Source organism: Phascolarctos cinereus, unplaced genomic scaffold, assembly GCF_003287225.1.
Source record: "Phascolarctos cinereus isolate Bilbo 61053 unplaced genomic scaffold, phaCin_HiC Scaffold_4;HRSCAF=312, whole genome shotgun sequence".
NCBI lineage: Eukaryota > Metazoa > Chordata > Mammalia > Diprotodontia > Phascolarctidae > Phascolarctos > Phascolarctos cinereus.
This window is the reverse complement of record NW_027555847.1, coordinates 583,319,115-583,332,248: the sequence shown is the minus strand read 5'-3', so window position 1 is coordinate 583,332,248 and position 13,134 is coordinate 583,319,115. Positions and strand designations below refer to the sequence as shown.

General features: G+C 35.0%; 1 protein-coding gene across 4 annotated transcripts in view; it reads left to right on the top strand.

Annotated features, from left to right (window-relative positions):
- The window catches only part of RUNX1T1 (RUNX1 partner transcriptional co-repressor 1), a 177,029-nt gene that overhangs the window by 141,785 nt on the left and 22,110 nt on the right, over positions 1-13,134 (top strand). For all 4 annotated transcript variants that reach the window (XM_020972875.2, XM_020972871.2, XM_020972877.2 and 1 more), the window contains one exon: positions 10,409-10,477. In XM_020972875.2, coding sequence (XP_020828534.1) covers positions 10,409-10,477 — 69 coding nt within the window. The remainder of the gene's footprint in view (positions 1-10,408; positions 10,478-13,134) is intronic.

Genomic DNA, 13,134 nt, shown 5'->3' with positions numbered 1-13,134 from the left:
AGCATTTGCAAATTTTGCAGATTTTTATATTGTCCTTATATTCTAGGGAGGGTAGGTTAAGTCTCATAAGCTTCCTTTTGCATGCAAAAACATGGTCGGCAGAAGCTGCCCAATAAGTGCACAGCACAAATATAACAAGAAAATGGATTTCCTGGTTTCTAATTCTGAGCCTTTTATTCAAGACATCTCTGCCTTGCTGCAGTATTTTGTATTTAAAAAGTCACCTTGAAACACTTTAAAAATGGAAGAGACCCCTTCTTCTACCCCAAAGTTATATAACTGGCTTAATGCTATTTGACAAATTAGCAACAGAGATAAAATAGCTATGGCATTCTCTTTGGGCTAAAAATAAAATGCTTTAGCCATGGTCTGTTAGTGCTAGCTATAAAATTTACAGCGTATATGAAAAATGAAATGTTAGAATGTATAAAGTTGAGTAAAGCTACAGGAAACAAAGTATGCTCTCATAGGTTGCCAAAAAAAAAAAAAAGATCTGTGAACCTGCTAACAGTTTTTACAAGGATGCATATTTTTACCTTACTAATAATGAAGTAATATTTCTTATTGTTATTTTGTTTTGTTGGGTGATTTCCTTGATTTGGATTGGTGTGGAGAAATCCTTACCAGCAATGTAGGTTAGACTGCCTTCTATATTTTCATTTGCTTAGAGCACTTGGACTTGCCCATGGTCATTCAGCTAACATATATTAGAGGCAGGATGTGAATCCAAGTCTTCCTGACTCCCCCTCCTTCATGTGAAAAGTGGCCCATTGTCTTGGGCTTCTCAGTAGTTTTTCTTTCAGCTCGTTGTCTGTGGTATCGGTTAGCTAGTGGTATCAGTGTTAGTTAGCTGAGGTTAAGGGTCCAGTCAGTGACCTGACTTATTCAAGGAACAAATCCCCACCCTTGATCTCATTATCACTTTATTGTAATCAGCTACCTTACGTGGTATGAATACAGCTAACAGTGAAGAAAGTTGATTATCTGAAGAAATGTGTTCTTTGTTAGAGGTCAGATTTTTGCTATTTTGCCAACATTACTTTGTAAAAGTTATGATTTATTTCACTTAATGACCCTGCAAACAGAACTGCTAAAAGTTTATGAATTTAATATAATTAATGAACTTAACAAAAAGCATATTCTGAGTTTGTCTAATCTTGAACTTTGTTTCAAAGGCAAATGTATGACATCCCTGTTGATGAGAAACAGGTTAAACTTGACATGAACCAAGATCAAATGAAATGAGAACATTCAGGGTAGTGGTATTAAATGAATGCCTGAGTGATAACTTTTCCTTGTTCCTCATTGGTGAGAGAAAATTGAGTAAGATAAAGCCCAGCCCAAATTTTCAGCCATTTAGTAAGCTTGGACAATATGGTAAGATATTTGTGATTCTCACAACCAAATATATAGGCTTGGGATTATTGAAATATACTTTTTTATATCCAGAGTAATTTAGCAACTTTCAGATTTTGTTTTTGAAAATGACTTGAGCTAAAAGAAAATGTTAAGGGAAAAATATAATAAAAGTTTGTGTGCATTTTTGGCTCCTGACTTTATGAATAACCCATGACATATTCACAATTGTGGTGACTGGAGTATGCCATGTTTTCTAAGTTATAGACTGTGGTGCAGTAGAGACATAGGGAATTTAATTTTATCCAGCTTCTATTACATTAATTTCATCTGCATATATACTATAATGCACTTGACTTTTAAAATTGGCTCTTGAGTATATAGGTTAACAATTGTACTTTTTTATGATGTCATATGTATTTTAGTAACTGTGTAATAGAAGAAAATTTTGAATTGGTTGATTTTTAATTTCTGATAACAGCGAAATTTTTAGGCTAGCAAGGCAAAATGGATGTGGCTTAACTGATATTTTGGTATTTAAATATGAGCAGAAGGTAAAGTATTCCATGGTGATTAAAATTCCAATAGAAAGGGACTGAGAAGCTTTTAAAAATTGTATAACATTTTGAAATAGGCTTTATTAAGGGGACCTTGTGTTAAAAAACAAGAACCCAATTTGCTATTGTTTAAGGGGATGTTGCCACTTTTGGAAGCCTATTTGGAAGTCAGATAATTTAATAATCCCAGAGTTTCTAAGGATTGGCATCTAACACAGGGGCCCAGTGGTTGACTTTTGAGGTATGTCAGTGGTGGATTAGGTCATATTTGTGTTTGTAATAAGATAAACAGATCTCATTGGCCTATAAATAATCCCAACTCTTCTCCACCCCCCCCAAAAAAAATTTGTTTTCTCTTTTCAGGAGTGTGTACTACAGTCATATAAAGGATGTATATGATTTTTTCAGCCAGTTTTCCCAGTGCCTAGGCTATTGATTGCAAGTTACAGAACTTAGGAAGCTGCCTTAATGTTTTAACCCATCAGAATACTATTAAAATAAGATTCAAAATATTGCTCTATTTCTGTCATAATGTGGAAATACCAGGGATGTCATTGTATCAGCATTCAAACACTATATTATTTTTGTTAAAGATAACAGAATTTGACTCAGCATGACCAGCACATAAGAGATTAATAAGCTCATCGCTATTCTAGTGTAGTCATTGTTTTTAGCCACTTTGGGAATGGCAAAAGTAACATGATTAATCTGTTAATTTAATCTTTAAAAATATGATTTTGCCCCCAGAGTGATTAAAAAGTTATAGCTGAGAAGTGGCTGAAGATTCATCATTCAAATAGCTTTTTTGCTACCACTATAAATAATAGTAAATTTCATTTGTAGTGACATTTCCATCCTTTAAGTCATTTCTAGGTTATCTTGGGGAATTTGGAAATGTTTGCTTCTTAATGTCTATTTACTGAGTTTCTGATGCATATATGAAAATAACAAAATCAAACCAAAAAGACCCCCAAAAAACCCATACCTTGTAAAATAGGCAGAAAAGTACAAGATGATACTCATTTAAAAAAAAATAATGTCCTTATGAATTTATGATGGTTTGTAGGTATTTATTTGCTAGCTCATTTACTTGTCTTGGAGAACAAGTTTATGAGACCATTGCTAATAGCCTTTTAACTTTGATAAAATGATAGATTTGATATTTGAGCAGAATGAATTCCTTTTCCAGAGCACTGACTATATGTGATTAATACTAGTCAACTACAATGAAATGACATATATTTGACTTTAAAGCAACATGTATTGTAATTATCATGTGTGGATTTTCAAAATTTCTGGAAACCCTTGCCTGTCGAAGCAAACCATATATTGTTCCTCTGGTTCTATCCTGTCTTCCTACACTCTCCAGCTCACATTCAATCTTTCTTTTTCCCTCTATAGATATTTCTCCCTTCAGTGGCCTGAGCCATTCTTTTGCTCTTAGCTGAATGTCTTACTACTTTTGACTATTCTGGGATCTTTGTGAGAGTTTCATAACCTTCTCAGTCATCCTTTTTTTCTCTGAAGTCCTGAAGTGTTACAGAGCAGGCGTCTGGACAGTTGGAATAAGAATAGAACTGTGTCTGTGGTCATTTTAATAATGAAGTTGCAGAGGTTGAAGCTGATTGAAGCTAAAGGTTGATGAATACATCACACCTTGTAGATCCAGAAATGTATGAGGGTGGTAGTGTTAGGTACCATTCGATTTTCAAAATAACTTAATTTTGATTTGGAGAGGGCTGAATCTTTGTTTGAAGTGTGGCATACAAAATCCCCACCCCGACCCCAAAATAGCCCAACATGAAAATTTAGGAACTTGCTAAAAAATTAGGAAATCATGCAAGCTGATTCAATCCTTTGGTTTGATGGATTGTCCTTAGAAAACATTGGTTTTAAAAAACATAATAACTTGAAACATTTCTCTTATAAGATTGAAGAGTTATATCTCAAAGAAGAGTTAGCCCTACTTAGGAACTGATCATTCTCCTTGTTTTTGCTTTCTCAAGGAAGGAACAATCAATTGCAGTGCTATTTGCTGCTTGTAGAGATGGTATTTTGGCTCTCACTCGTGTAAGGATAATGTTCGTTGCTTAAGAGAATGATTACTATGCATTATGTCATAAGCATGTGTTCCATTGGCAACCAAGATGCAGAAATTGCGGTTATCGTTATGCACTTTCATCTGGAAAATATTTCCAAAGAGTAATTCGTAGGTAGGCATTATCCTTTTTCAATAGGTAGAAAACTAGAGAAGAGAAATGCTCATCTAACAAATATGGAAAAAGACTGACTTTTGTCAGTCTTTATCTAGAGCAGTGGTTCTCAAAATTTGTGGCCTTTTTACTGAGGATTTTCTCCTCCCCTAAAGAATTTTTGTTTATGGGGGTTATATATTTACCATATTAGAAATTAAAATCCTAGTGTTACTACTACGAAACTAGTTTTGGCCTCATGGGTCCCTGAGAGAGTCTTGGGGATTCTCAGGGGGGTCCCCATACCACACTTTGAGAACTACTGATCTAGAGAGAGACCATTTTTCTCTCTAGTTTCAGTAAATATTTATATCCTTGCTTTCTTAGTTTTTAGTGGTAGGTAGGAAAAAAAATCAAATTTTACCCTAAATGTTGGCCCTTAATTATTGATCCATTTTCATCACATCTCCCAAGTGCATTAGGAAGGCCATTCAAATAGCTCTTGAGGGTCTTCTTTTGGTTGCATGTTGTGGGGAGGATGCATTAGTTAAATATGTATTTTCCCCATCATCCTTTCAGATTCCTTATTTTTGAAGAGTCATTCATTGCTAGGCTTATTAATAGGTAACTACTGGGTTGGGCTGGTTTTTCTTAAAATGAGTATTGAGTTTTCTAAATTGATTAGCTTTGTAAATGTCATTCTCTGTAGCAATTAAAAGTGAAATCACGAAACCATTCCTGTCTTTTGATGGCTTTTGTAATAGACCTCATCATGATCACAGCCTCATTCTGTCCACTGCAGGATGAAGGCCCTGCCTAGGTGCTGCCAAGCTTTGACCATTGCTGTCCTGGGCCATGTGAGACCACATTGGTCCTTCAAAGGCTATCAGCTCATCCCTTCATGTTTATTGATGGCGGCCCTTGCTGTATCTATAATCCAATGGTCTCCATTCTGTCGTAAGTGTAGTCCATCTTCCATCTCTTTCATGCTTCATAGATTGCCCTTTCATCTTTTTTTCATGGTCCCCATGGCATTTTTTTCCACATGAATTTGGTCTCCTGTGTCCATATCTCTGTGTGTGTGAGAGAGTGTGTGTATATGTGTTTGTGTTTGTGTGTTCTTCAGGAAATTCCAAACATTTACTTCAGTTCAGCAAACAATTATTAATTCGCTTCAAAGTAAAGAACATTGTGCTAGGAGCTTGGGGGTGGAAATACAAGCTTAGATAAGATCTTGTCCATCTTCTCATGTAATTTACAGTCTAGCAGAAATATATATTTTTTCTTTGAGAATTTTAGCCCAGTAGGATGCTAAAATTATGGAAGTTTTCCAATTATTATTTTTTAATCTTTAGCTATCAATATTGCTTTTTTGTTCTTAATTGCTTGCTTTAAAAATAGTTGTTCCTTTTGTTACTACATCTGTTATTTTAGGGTTAACCCACTTTGCATGCCCCAGAACTATACCTCCCTCATAACAAAGAGAAATGGATAAACAAGAACATGATGCAGTTTTCTTATCTGACAATTATATACAATAGCATTCCCCGTATGGTTTCTGTGACCAAAGTTTTGATAACCCTCTTTTTAAACAGCTCTTAATTGTCTTTTAAATTTATAGAAACAGACAGTTTCAAATTTTAGCATCACCTTTTACAGTGCTGATATGTAATGATAAGATCAACACTAGCATCATAAGCTTTCAGTTTGATAGAGAAGAGTCATCTATCAAAGTTGTATGTGATTTAACTAAATAGAGTGATTAAACTCATGCAATAACATGGTGCTTTAGTACGGCCAGTTGTGTTCTGTGTCTGTAAACTTCATAGCTAAGTGTCCATTATTGGTCATAGTTGCCTATCATTGCTATTTCACCCTAATCATTTGTTTGTTGATGACTTATCAATATTGGGGGGGAGATGGATTAAGCATCTGGAGATGGGGGAAAGAGTGGATTAAGCACATTAAAATGATGTTGAATGAACCTAGCAACATGATTAATTATACTTAAGTTTCTTTTGTTCCCAAAGTTTGGGAATGAGGTTAGTGGTTCAAAAGTCCATGTTTAACAAAGCTCCTTAATGCTTGTGGTGAATTTTACATGAGAAATAAATTGGTAAGAGTCGTGTTAATAGAGATACTCTGTACCAATTTACTAATCATTGATGAATGTTAGGCAGTTCCCTACCATGTCTGCAGGTATATTTATTCAAGAATAACACCATCTTTTAGAAAATGTCAGTTTTCTTTTTCTATCACTAATTTAAAAATTTTACATTTTACACCAGTCAAAGTTTTCTAGGTAACTAACTTAAAAAATGCCTTTTCGAAATCTGGCTGATGTCTTCACATAGTTGATGAGGGTCCCTTATGTTATTGGTGAGAATCTAAAACAGTGAAGAGCTCGTGTGTATGATCTATCATGAAAAGTAAAAATGTCTTAAGGCTTTATGTGATTGGAGGGTTTTTTTTGAGTTTTAATCAGTTCAAAATCATCCTGTATGTGAACACACTTGATTGTGCTACTGAATCTGCAAACGAAGAAATAAGCTCCTTATTAAAACCTTTTTTTCTCTTAGACCCAGATGGGTATATTATAATAATATTTGTCAAGATGTGATAAAGCAGGATTCTGGAGTCTGTAGTATAAGTACTTCCATTTTTTCCCTCTGCTATGGGTAGCGTCTGTTAGCTAATCAAAGACCTTTTAATCAAGTTTGGAGTAGATGTTTATAACCATGTCCTTTTTGGTAAGTATATTGCCACCACCATTTTTAATTAAAAAAATATTTTGCAAAATTATTCAGGATGAATAGTGCTCACTTTTTCATAGACTGACTTTTGATATTTCCTTCGTATTTCACAGTTAGGGAGATTTGCATTGTGTTTGTACCTGGCAGTATGTAATTGAGGAATTTGGGGGAGTGGGTTGAGCTATTATAGCCAGTGGATTGAGGTATTGTCTCACATGGCTTTATTTATATCCAACTTTTAAAAAACATTCTGATTCAAATATTTCATTCTATAATGAAAGGTATTTAAGCACCCAAACTGTATTCATAGTGTTTGAGAATACAATCTGTTGCCTCAGGGAAACCAGAATTTTACTATTGAGTCAGTAAACTTAACGGAACTTTGGACATCAGCTCATGCCCCATTATTTGGGGAGTGGAAAATTATGAAGACAATTTTTCTGTAATGTAATTTCATTCTGTTTGAACAAATACTTCAGAAATCCAGCTAGATGTAGTAGTATCGAGAAATAACAGGGTCCCCCCCCTTCCTACATTTGCCATTTGCGTGATCCTGAGCAAGTACTTAACCTTCTGAAACCTTATTTTCTTTATCTGCAAGATGGGGATTGAAAAAAAAATTCATAGGTTTGTAGTGAGGATTAGATGGGATCATGTTTGTAAGCCATTTTTCAAACCAAAAAAGTGTTCTATAAGTAAAAGCTGTCAAATACTAAGTGCTTAAATGCTTTTTCATTCCTTAGTATCATCATCATCGTTATCATCCATGTGTTCCTATGCAGGGGTGTGCCTTCCTCTATTAGCAATTACAACTCTTCCGTGTCTTTGTAGATTATGAAAAAGCCCATCACTTGGTGGCCAGTGTTCTGGTGAGGGGCCTCACTGAACTTAGCGAGGTTGATTCTCATGTCAGACAAAACAGTCTCTCATCATGTTTGCTCTTCTTTGACCCAGTCTTCAAGAGCTTATGGTCCACCCCTCCAGTACCATGGGAGGATTAGAAGTAGGATTAAAAACAACAACAAAATTTTTACAGAAATATTTCTGCTTTGTAGGAAATTAAGCTGGGCAACTTGCTGTGTTCTATATATTCCATCACATTGTAATAGTAATACTGTTTTTCCTGCTTAGGATTTTTCACTTGTCGTCTTGCTTAGATAATTACATTTCAAATGCCAAGTTCACTCATGTTTTAATTAGTGGCTCTTTAATTAATATGCCAATTAAGACAGTGGTGACTTTAAGGTTGCCTCATTTCCTTAACCCAGTCAGTAAAAGTACTAACCTGCTGTTGTGAGGCCTTCAAGCTTAATATAGGTTTACTTTCATTTAGAAATTTTTTTTTCATTCTCTTCCAATTTTTCCAATGTCTCATTTTGCCTAAAATGTTTATTAACATTTCTTGCCATAACACATTTACCCGTAAATTCTTCCGTAAGTGCTATCTGTACTCGAAGAGTAATTCTTTCTGTATGTTAGTGAATTGTGGCTAACTAAGTTGTGACTCTTCATGTCTTTTTCTGTGGTCTTTTAATAAAAATTGAAATGCTTTGGTAGACCTTTTGTTGAGTGTAATCATATTCCCTTTAACACATATTCAAAAGACTATGAATTTTACTCTTTTTTTCAGGAATAATAAGTCCTTATTTTTGTTGAGTACCTACTAAACAGGAACTTTCAGTCTGTATCATCACCATCATCCATGTGTTTTGATTTATAAAATAGCCCTCAGAAGGTATAGGAAAGTTGAAGATGGCCTATTGATTTTCTAGTTGTAACATAAATACCTTAGATTTCCAGTTTTCAAAATATCAAAAAGCAGTGAAATGTATTTGACAGTAAAATTATGCTAAATAAGATTATTTCAGTGGCTTAGTCATTGTCACAAAAAAGAGGTATAGTATCTCAGAGCTAAAAGGGATCAAAAAGATAATTTTGTACAACAAACACTGATGGTGAGCCATAGAAGATAGAGGTAATATGGTATACTGGAGAGAGTTCTACCTCTGGAATCAAAAAACCTGGGTCTGCATTCTCCCCCTGGCACTTTCTAGCTAAGGTGGACAGGCCACTTAATCTCCTTTATTTTTGATTTCTCCATCTGTAAAATGGGGGAGTTGAAATCATGGCCCTTGAAGTCCATTCCACCTGTAAATCTTATAAGCCTTTTAACCCTTTATTAGGATATTGGGCGCTGTCTTGACTATAGTATACCTTGGGAGATGATGTTTTAATTAAGTTTACAGAGTAATAGACTTAAAATCAGAAGGAAACCTAAGGGATGATCTAAATGGACCTTGATAAGAACCTACATTACAGTGTACCTAACAATGCCCATCTATAGAGCCTCTTCTTTGAAGCCTCACCATACTGTGTATCTAACTACTTTTTGAGACAATTTTTTTTTGTGTTTGGATACTTATAATTATTAGGATTGTTTTTTCCCTTAATGCCAAGTGTAAACTTTCTTATATTAATTGATTTCCTGATATTGTTATGAAGAAAGCATTTTGTAAACTTTTAAATAAATATTCTGTGTGAGCCCTCTTTTTACTGTCATTTACTTTTCTCATGAAATGATAGTGCAGAAAATTTCCAATTGTTTGAATTTACTAGTGAGTTGGCTTCTAGATAAGTGAGAGTTTAACATATTCTTAATCAAAATTTCAGTTTGAAGTGGCGTTTGTACCGGCATAGAATTTCTACTCAATGTATCAGGTGTGGAAAATGCTAGACTAAGCAAGCTGTTAGGTTTATTTTAATTACAGAAAAGTACAATCCTTGTGTTTATTATCCACCACATTTCCTATCCTTGTAAGTGACTTTAGGGATTAGAATCCACCTTGAACTTTGTCTTATGCTGACTAATTTTTCAATAAATTCCTCTCCCAGACCATCATAACCCAAGCCCAAGTTTTAATTTGAAATTCAACTCACTCTCCTTGAAAACTTATTTGAAATGACAGTGGTCAATTTTAATACTTAGTAAGATTCACATAAGTGTGAGAAGTAGTTGGACATGGATTAATGCTCCCCACCCTCTTTTTTTTTTCTCTTGAAGGCTATATGTTGAAAGTTGTAGCAAATTGGCACCTCAGCTTGTTTTGTTTTCTAGCAGAACTTTTTCTTCCTCTTGAAAAAAAAGATCATGCAATAAAATTTCGTTTCTTTAATAAGACAAATGAAAAACAAGGATTTTTTCCCCATACTGAAAATCTCATTTCCCCACCCCCTCCAAAAAAAAAAAACTTCTACCAAACTCTATATTATACTTTAAATATAAATGTTAAGTAAAACTAGAAAAAATGGAAACACATAGACATTAGGACACACAGTGTCAATCTCTTCTATTTAGGATTTGATGGCTTGAGTCTTTTAAAAAAATTTTGCAAGCAAAATATTTTTTAAACAATTTTGTTGGGTGTAAAGGAGCCAAGAAAATGGGCAGTTCTCTAGATCATGTACAATAACTTAACAATGCTTGTGATGTTTTTCCCTCCCTCTCTTCTTCTCTTCCCCCCTTCTTCTCTCTGCCCCCTTCTCCTCTTAGAATCACATCGGGAATTCCTTCACAGGCCTGCTTCTGGATATGTGCCAGAGGAGATCTGGAAGAAAGCTGGTAAGAATTGTTTAAAAACATGAGCTTAGTGTTCTGACAGCTGTGTGCAGTTGTTAATGCACTGATGTGAAGAATGACAAGAAAGGACTCACTGCTAACAACAACAACAAAAAAAACCCTTATTTGATATTCTTCAACCAGGCCTGATTAGAACATGAAATAGTCTTTATTATAGCAACATCTGCTAGTGCCACTATAATTGAGGGGCTGTCAATATTTCCATTAGAAACCCCTATTTTCAGGGGGCTATAATGGTTTCAGGCTGAAATGTGGCATACAAGGTCTCAGCTTGTGTGCAGTTTTTCTTTCAGAAAAAAAAAATCTGGCTTTTTAAAAATTAAATTGCATACTTCAGCCTTCTCCGCCTTCCTCACAGCCTCCATATACACTTTTAGAAAAAAGTTCCCATTAATGCTATTTGACCCATTTGGAGGATGGCTTAAAGAAATTTTTGGTTATGTTGAATTAAAATGATTTTAATAGCTAGGTCCTGATAGTGATTAGGGGTGGGGTGGGCTAAGGAGAGACTAAGTTTTTTTAAATGATAAAAGTTTCTGTAATTTTTTTTTTCATGTAAATGCCTTTACTTTATACTCTGTGATAAATCCAGAGTCTTCCAAGATATGTTCACTGACTTGCAGGCAGAAGTAAAGGACTTTCAGATCTGACAGAATCTTAGTGGTATGTTATGTCAGCACCATAACAGCTAAACAGACCATTGTACAAGGCCAGGTGAGGTGACACAGCACAGCTGCTCAAGGAATTGAGAGGTGACGTGAGGAAAGCTGCACCGTAACTAGAACCGGCTGTGGCTTTGAACTGTTGCATCTATAACGTTAAACATAGCTTTGCCTACCTGAGTTAGAGATCTGGGAAGTGCTACATTTACAGGTATTAGACAGGCCACGGTCTGGCAGCAATAATCATGGGGCAGGAGTCAAGTGAGGCCCTTTTTTCCCTCTCCTATAAAAGATTGCTATTTTTGTTTTGATTTGACTCAGCTGTGTTTGCAGTTCCATGCAACTGGCAGCCTCTTCTCTGGGCACTTGGACCTTGTCCATTGTATTTTCATGGATATTTGAAGATTTATCTGTTTTTCTAAGTGGCTGGTACTGAAATTAGGAATCTGATAGTATTCAAGGCTTTCATAGCATCGATTGATAACTAAAAGAGAAGATTTCTTTTATGAAACTCTAGGTTAAATGTTTTGAATACACATAAACACACATATACTTGCTATGCATATGCATATAGCTATGTGTAAGTATATAAGTCTGAGAGTGAAAGGCTTCTTTCTGGCCTGTAGCTTTTTATCATTTCCTTTACAACACTTCTGCTAGTTCTCTTTTCTAGTTGTTATTTTCTGAGTGTACAATGTGGCTCTGAAGCCTCTATGTTATGAAGTTGAGGACACAAGTTGAAGGTGAAGGAAAAACCACTGCAAACCTGAGTTCAACCTCTGAGTCTTAATATCATTGGTTTTAGGCAAGTCATTTAAGTTTGCTGAGCCTCAGTGCCTCGTTCGAGGTTGTGCTCAGCCTCTGAAGTCTTTAGGTCTAGAACTACGAAACTAGGAGCTCTAGTTTACTGGGGTCTTAGCAACAAACTGAACAGCATCCTGGCTTCTAAGTAACATTCCATCGGAATCCAGTAAGAAAGTTTAAGGAATGTGTCAAGTTGTTTCTTTGAATCTTGGGAGTAGTGTAACTTATTCTCTACATCCTAAGACCAGTGGGTTAGTTTCTGTTAGGATGAAGCAGTCATTTTCTCTCCACGTATCCCTATGTAAATTAAGTTCTTGATATCTTAGGGGGAAAAAAAACCCTAAAATAAACTATTGTATAATTCTGTTTCCTTCTGTGCTATTGTCTACTCATGCCTTTGTTTGACTGCTGTTAAGTAAGTGAGAGCAGATTTTCTCAATGTACCACCTTTGTTAGAAAGTCAATTTGAGTAGCTATAGACAAAAGAAGTCTACTTTAAGTGGTAAGCAATTGGAAGCAGATACAAATTCTGTACTTAAGATTTACTACTTTTTCAGTACTTCTCCCATCTTGGACGGAACTGAACCTGGCACTTTTATTTTCCTCTTTCTAGTTTCTCTTCTCTGAAGCCTCTAATGCATATAATTTTGGATTGGGAAGGGGTTGGGGTTGACAGGGTAGGTGATAGAAGAAGAAAAAACACCTTGGTTCAATTTGTGTTGTTGATTTACCCCTCAAAGAAGGAAGGGTTATATGTCACTATTATTGATTTGGTGATGTGTTTAAAGTATGACTTCTATTAATCATTCGGATTAATTTTTATTCTTCTTAAAAGATAACCCAGTCTTCCAGAATACATAAGAAAACTGAAGGAATTCTCATAGTTTGTGAATAAAATGTAATTATAAGATGGTCTGTGACTACTAAAAATTCTAGATCATCTATTATTTAGTAGATTCCTTTCTTGACAGGTTTCTAAACATACTTTAAGTGATAAAATGAAATCATAACACACCTGGCATATTCCATATTAGAGTATATGATGTAAAAAGTGTGAACCCTCCTCTTATCGGGCATTTACCCATACTGTTAAAGCCATTTCAACTAGTAATGATGTAGGAATGTATGTTTATATGCAAATATGTATATATTTATTTTTGCATTCTATATTGT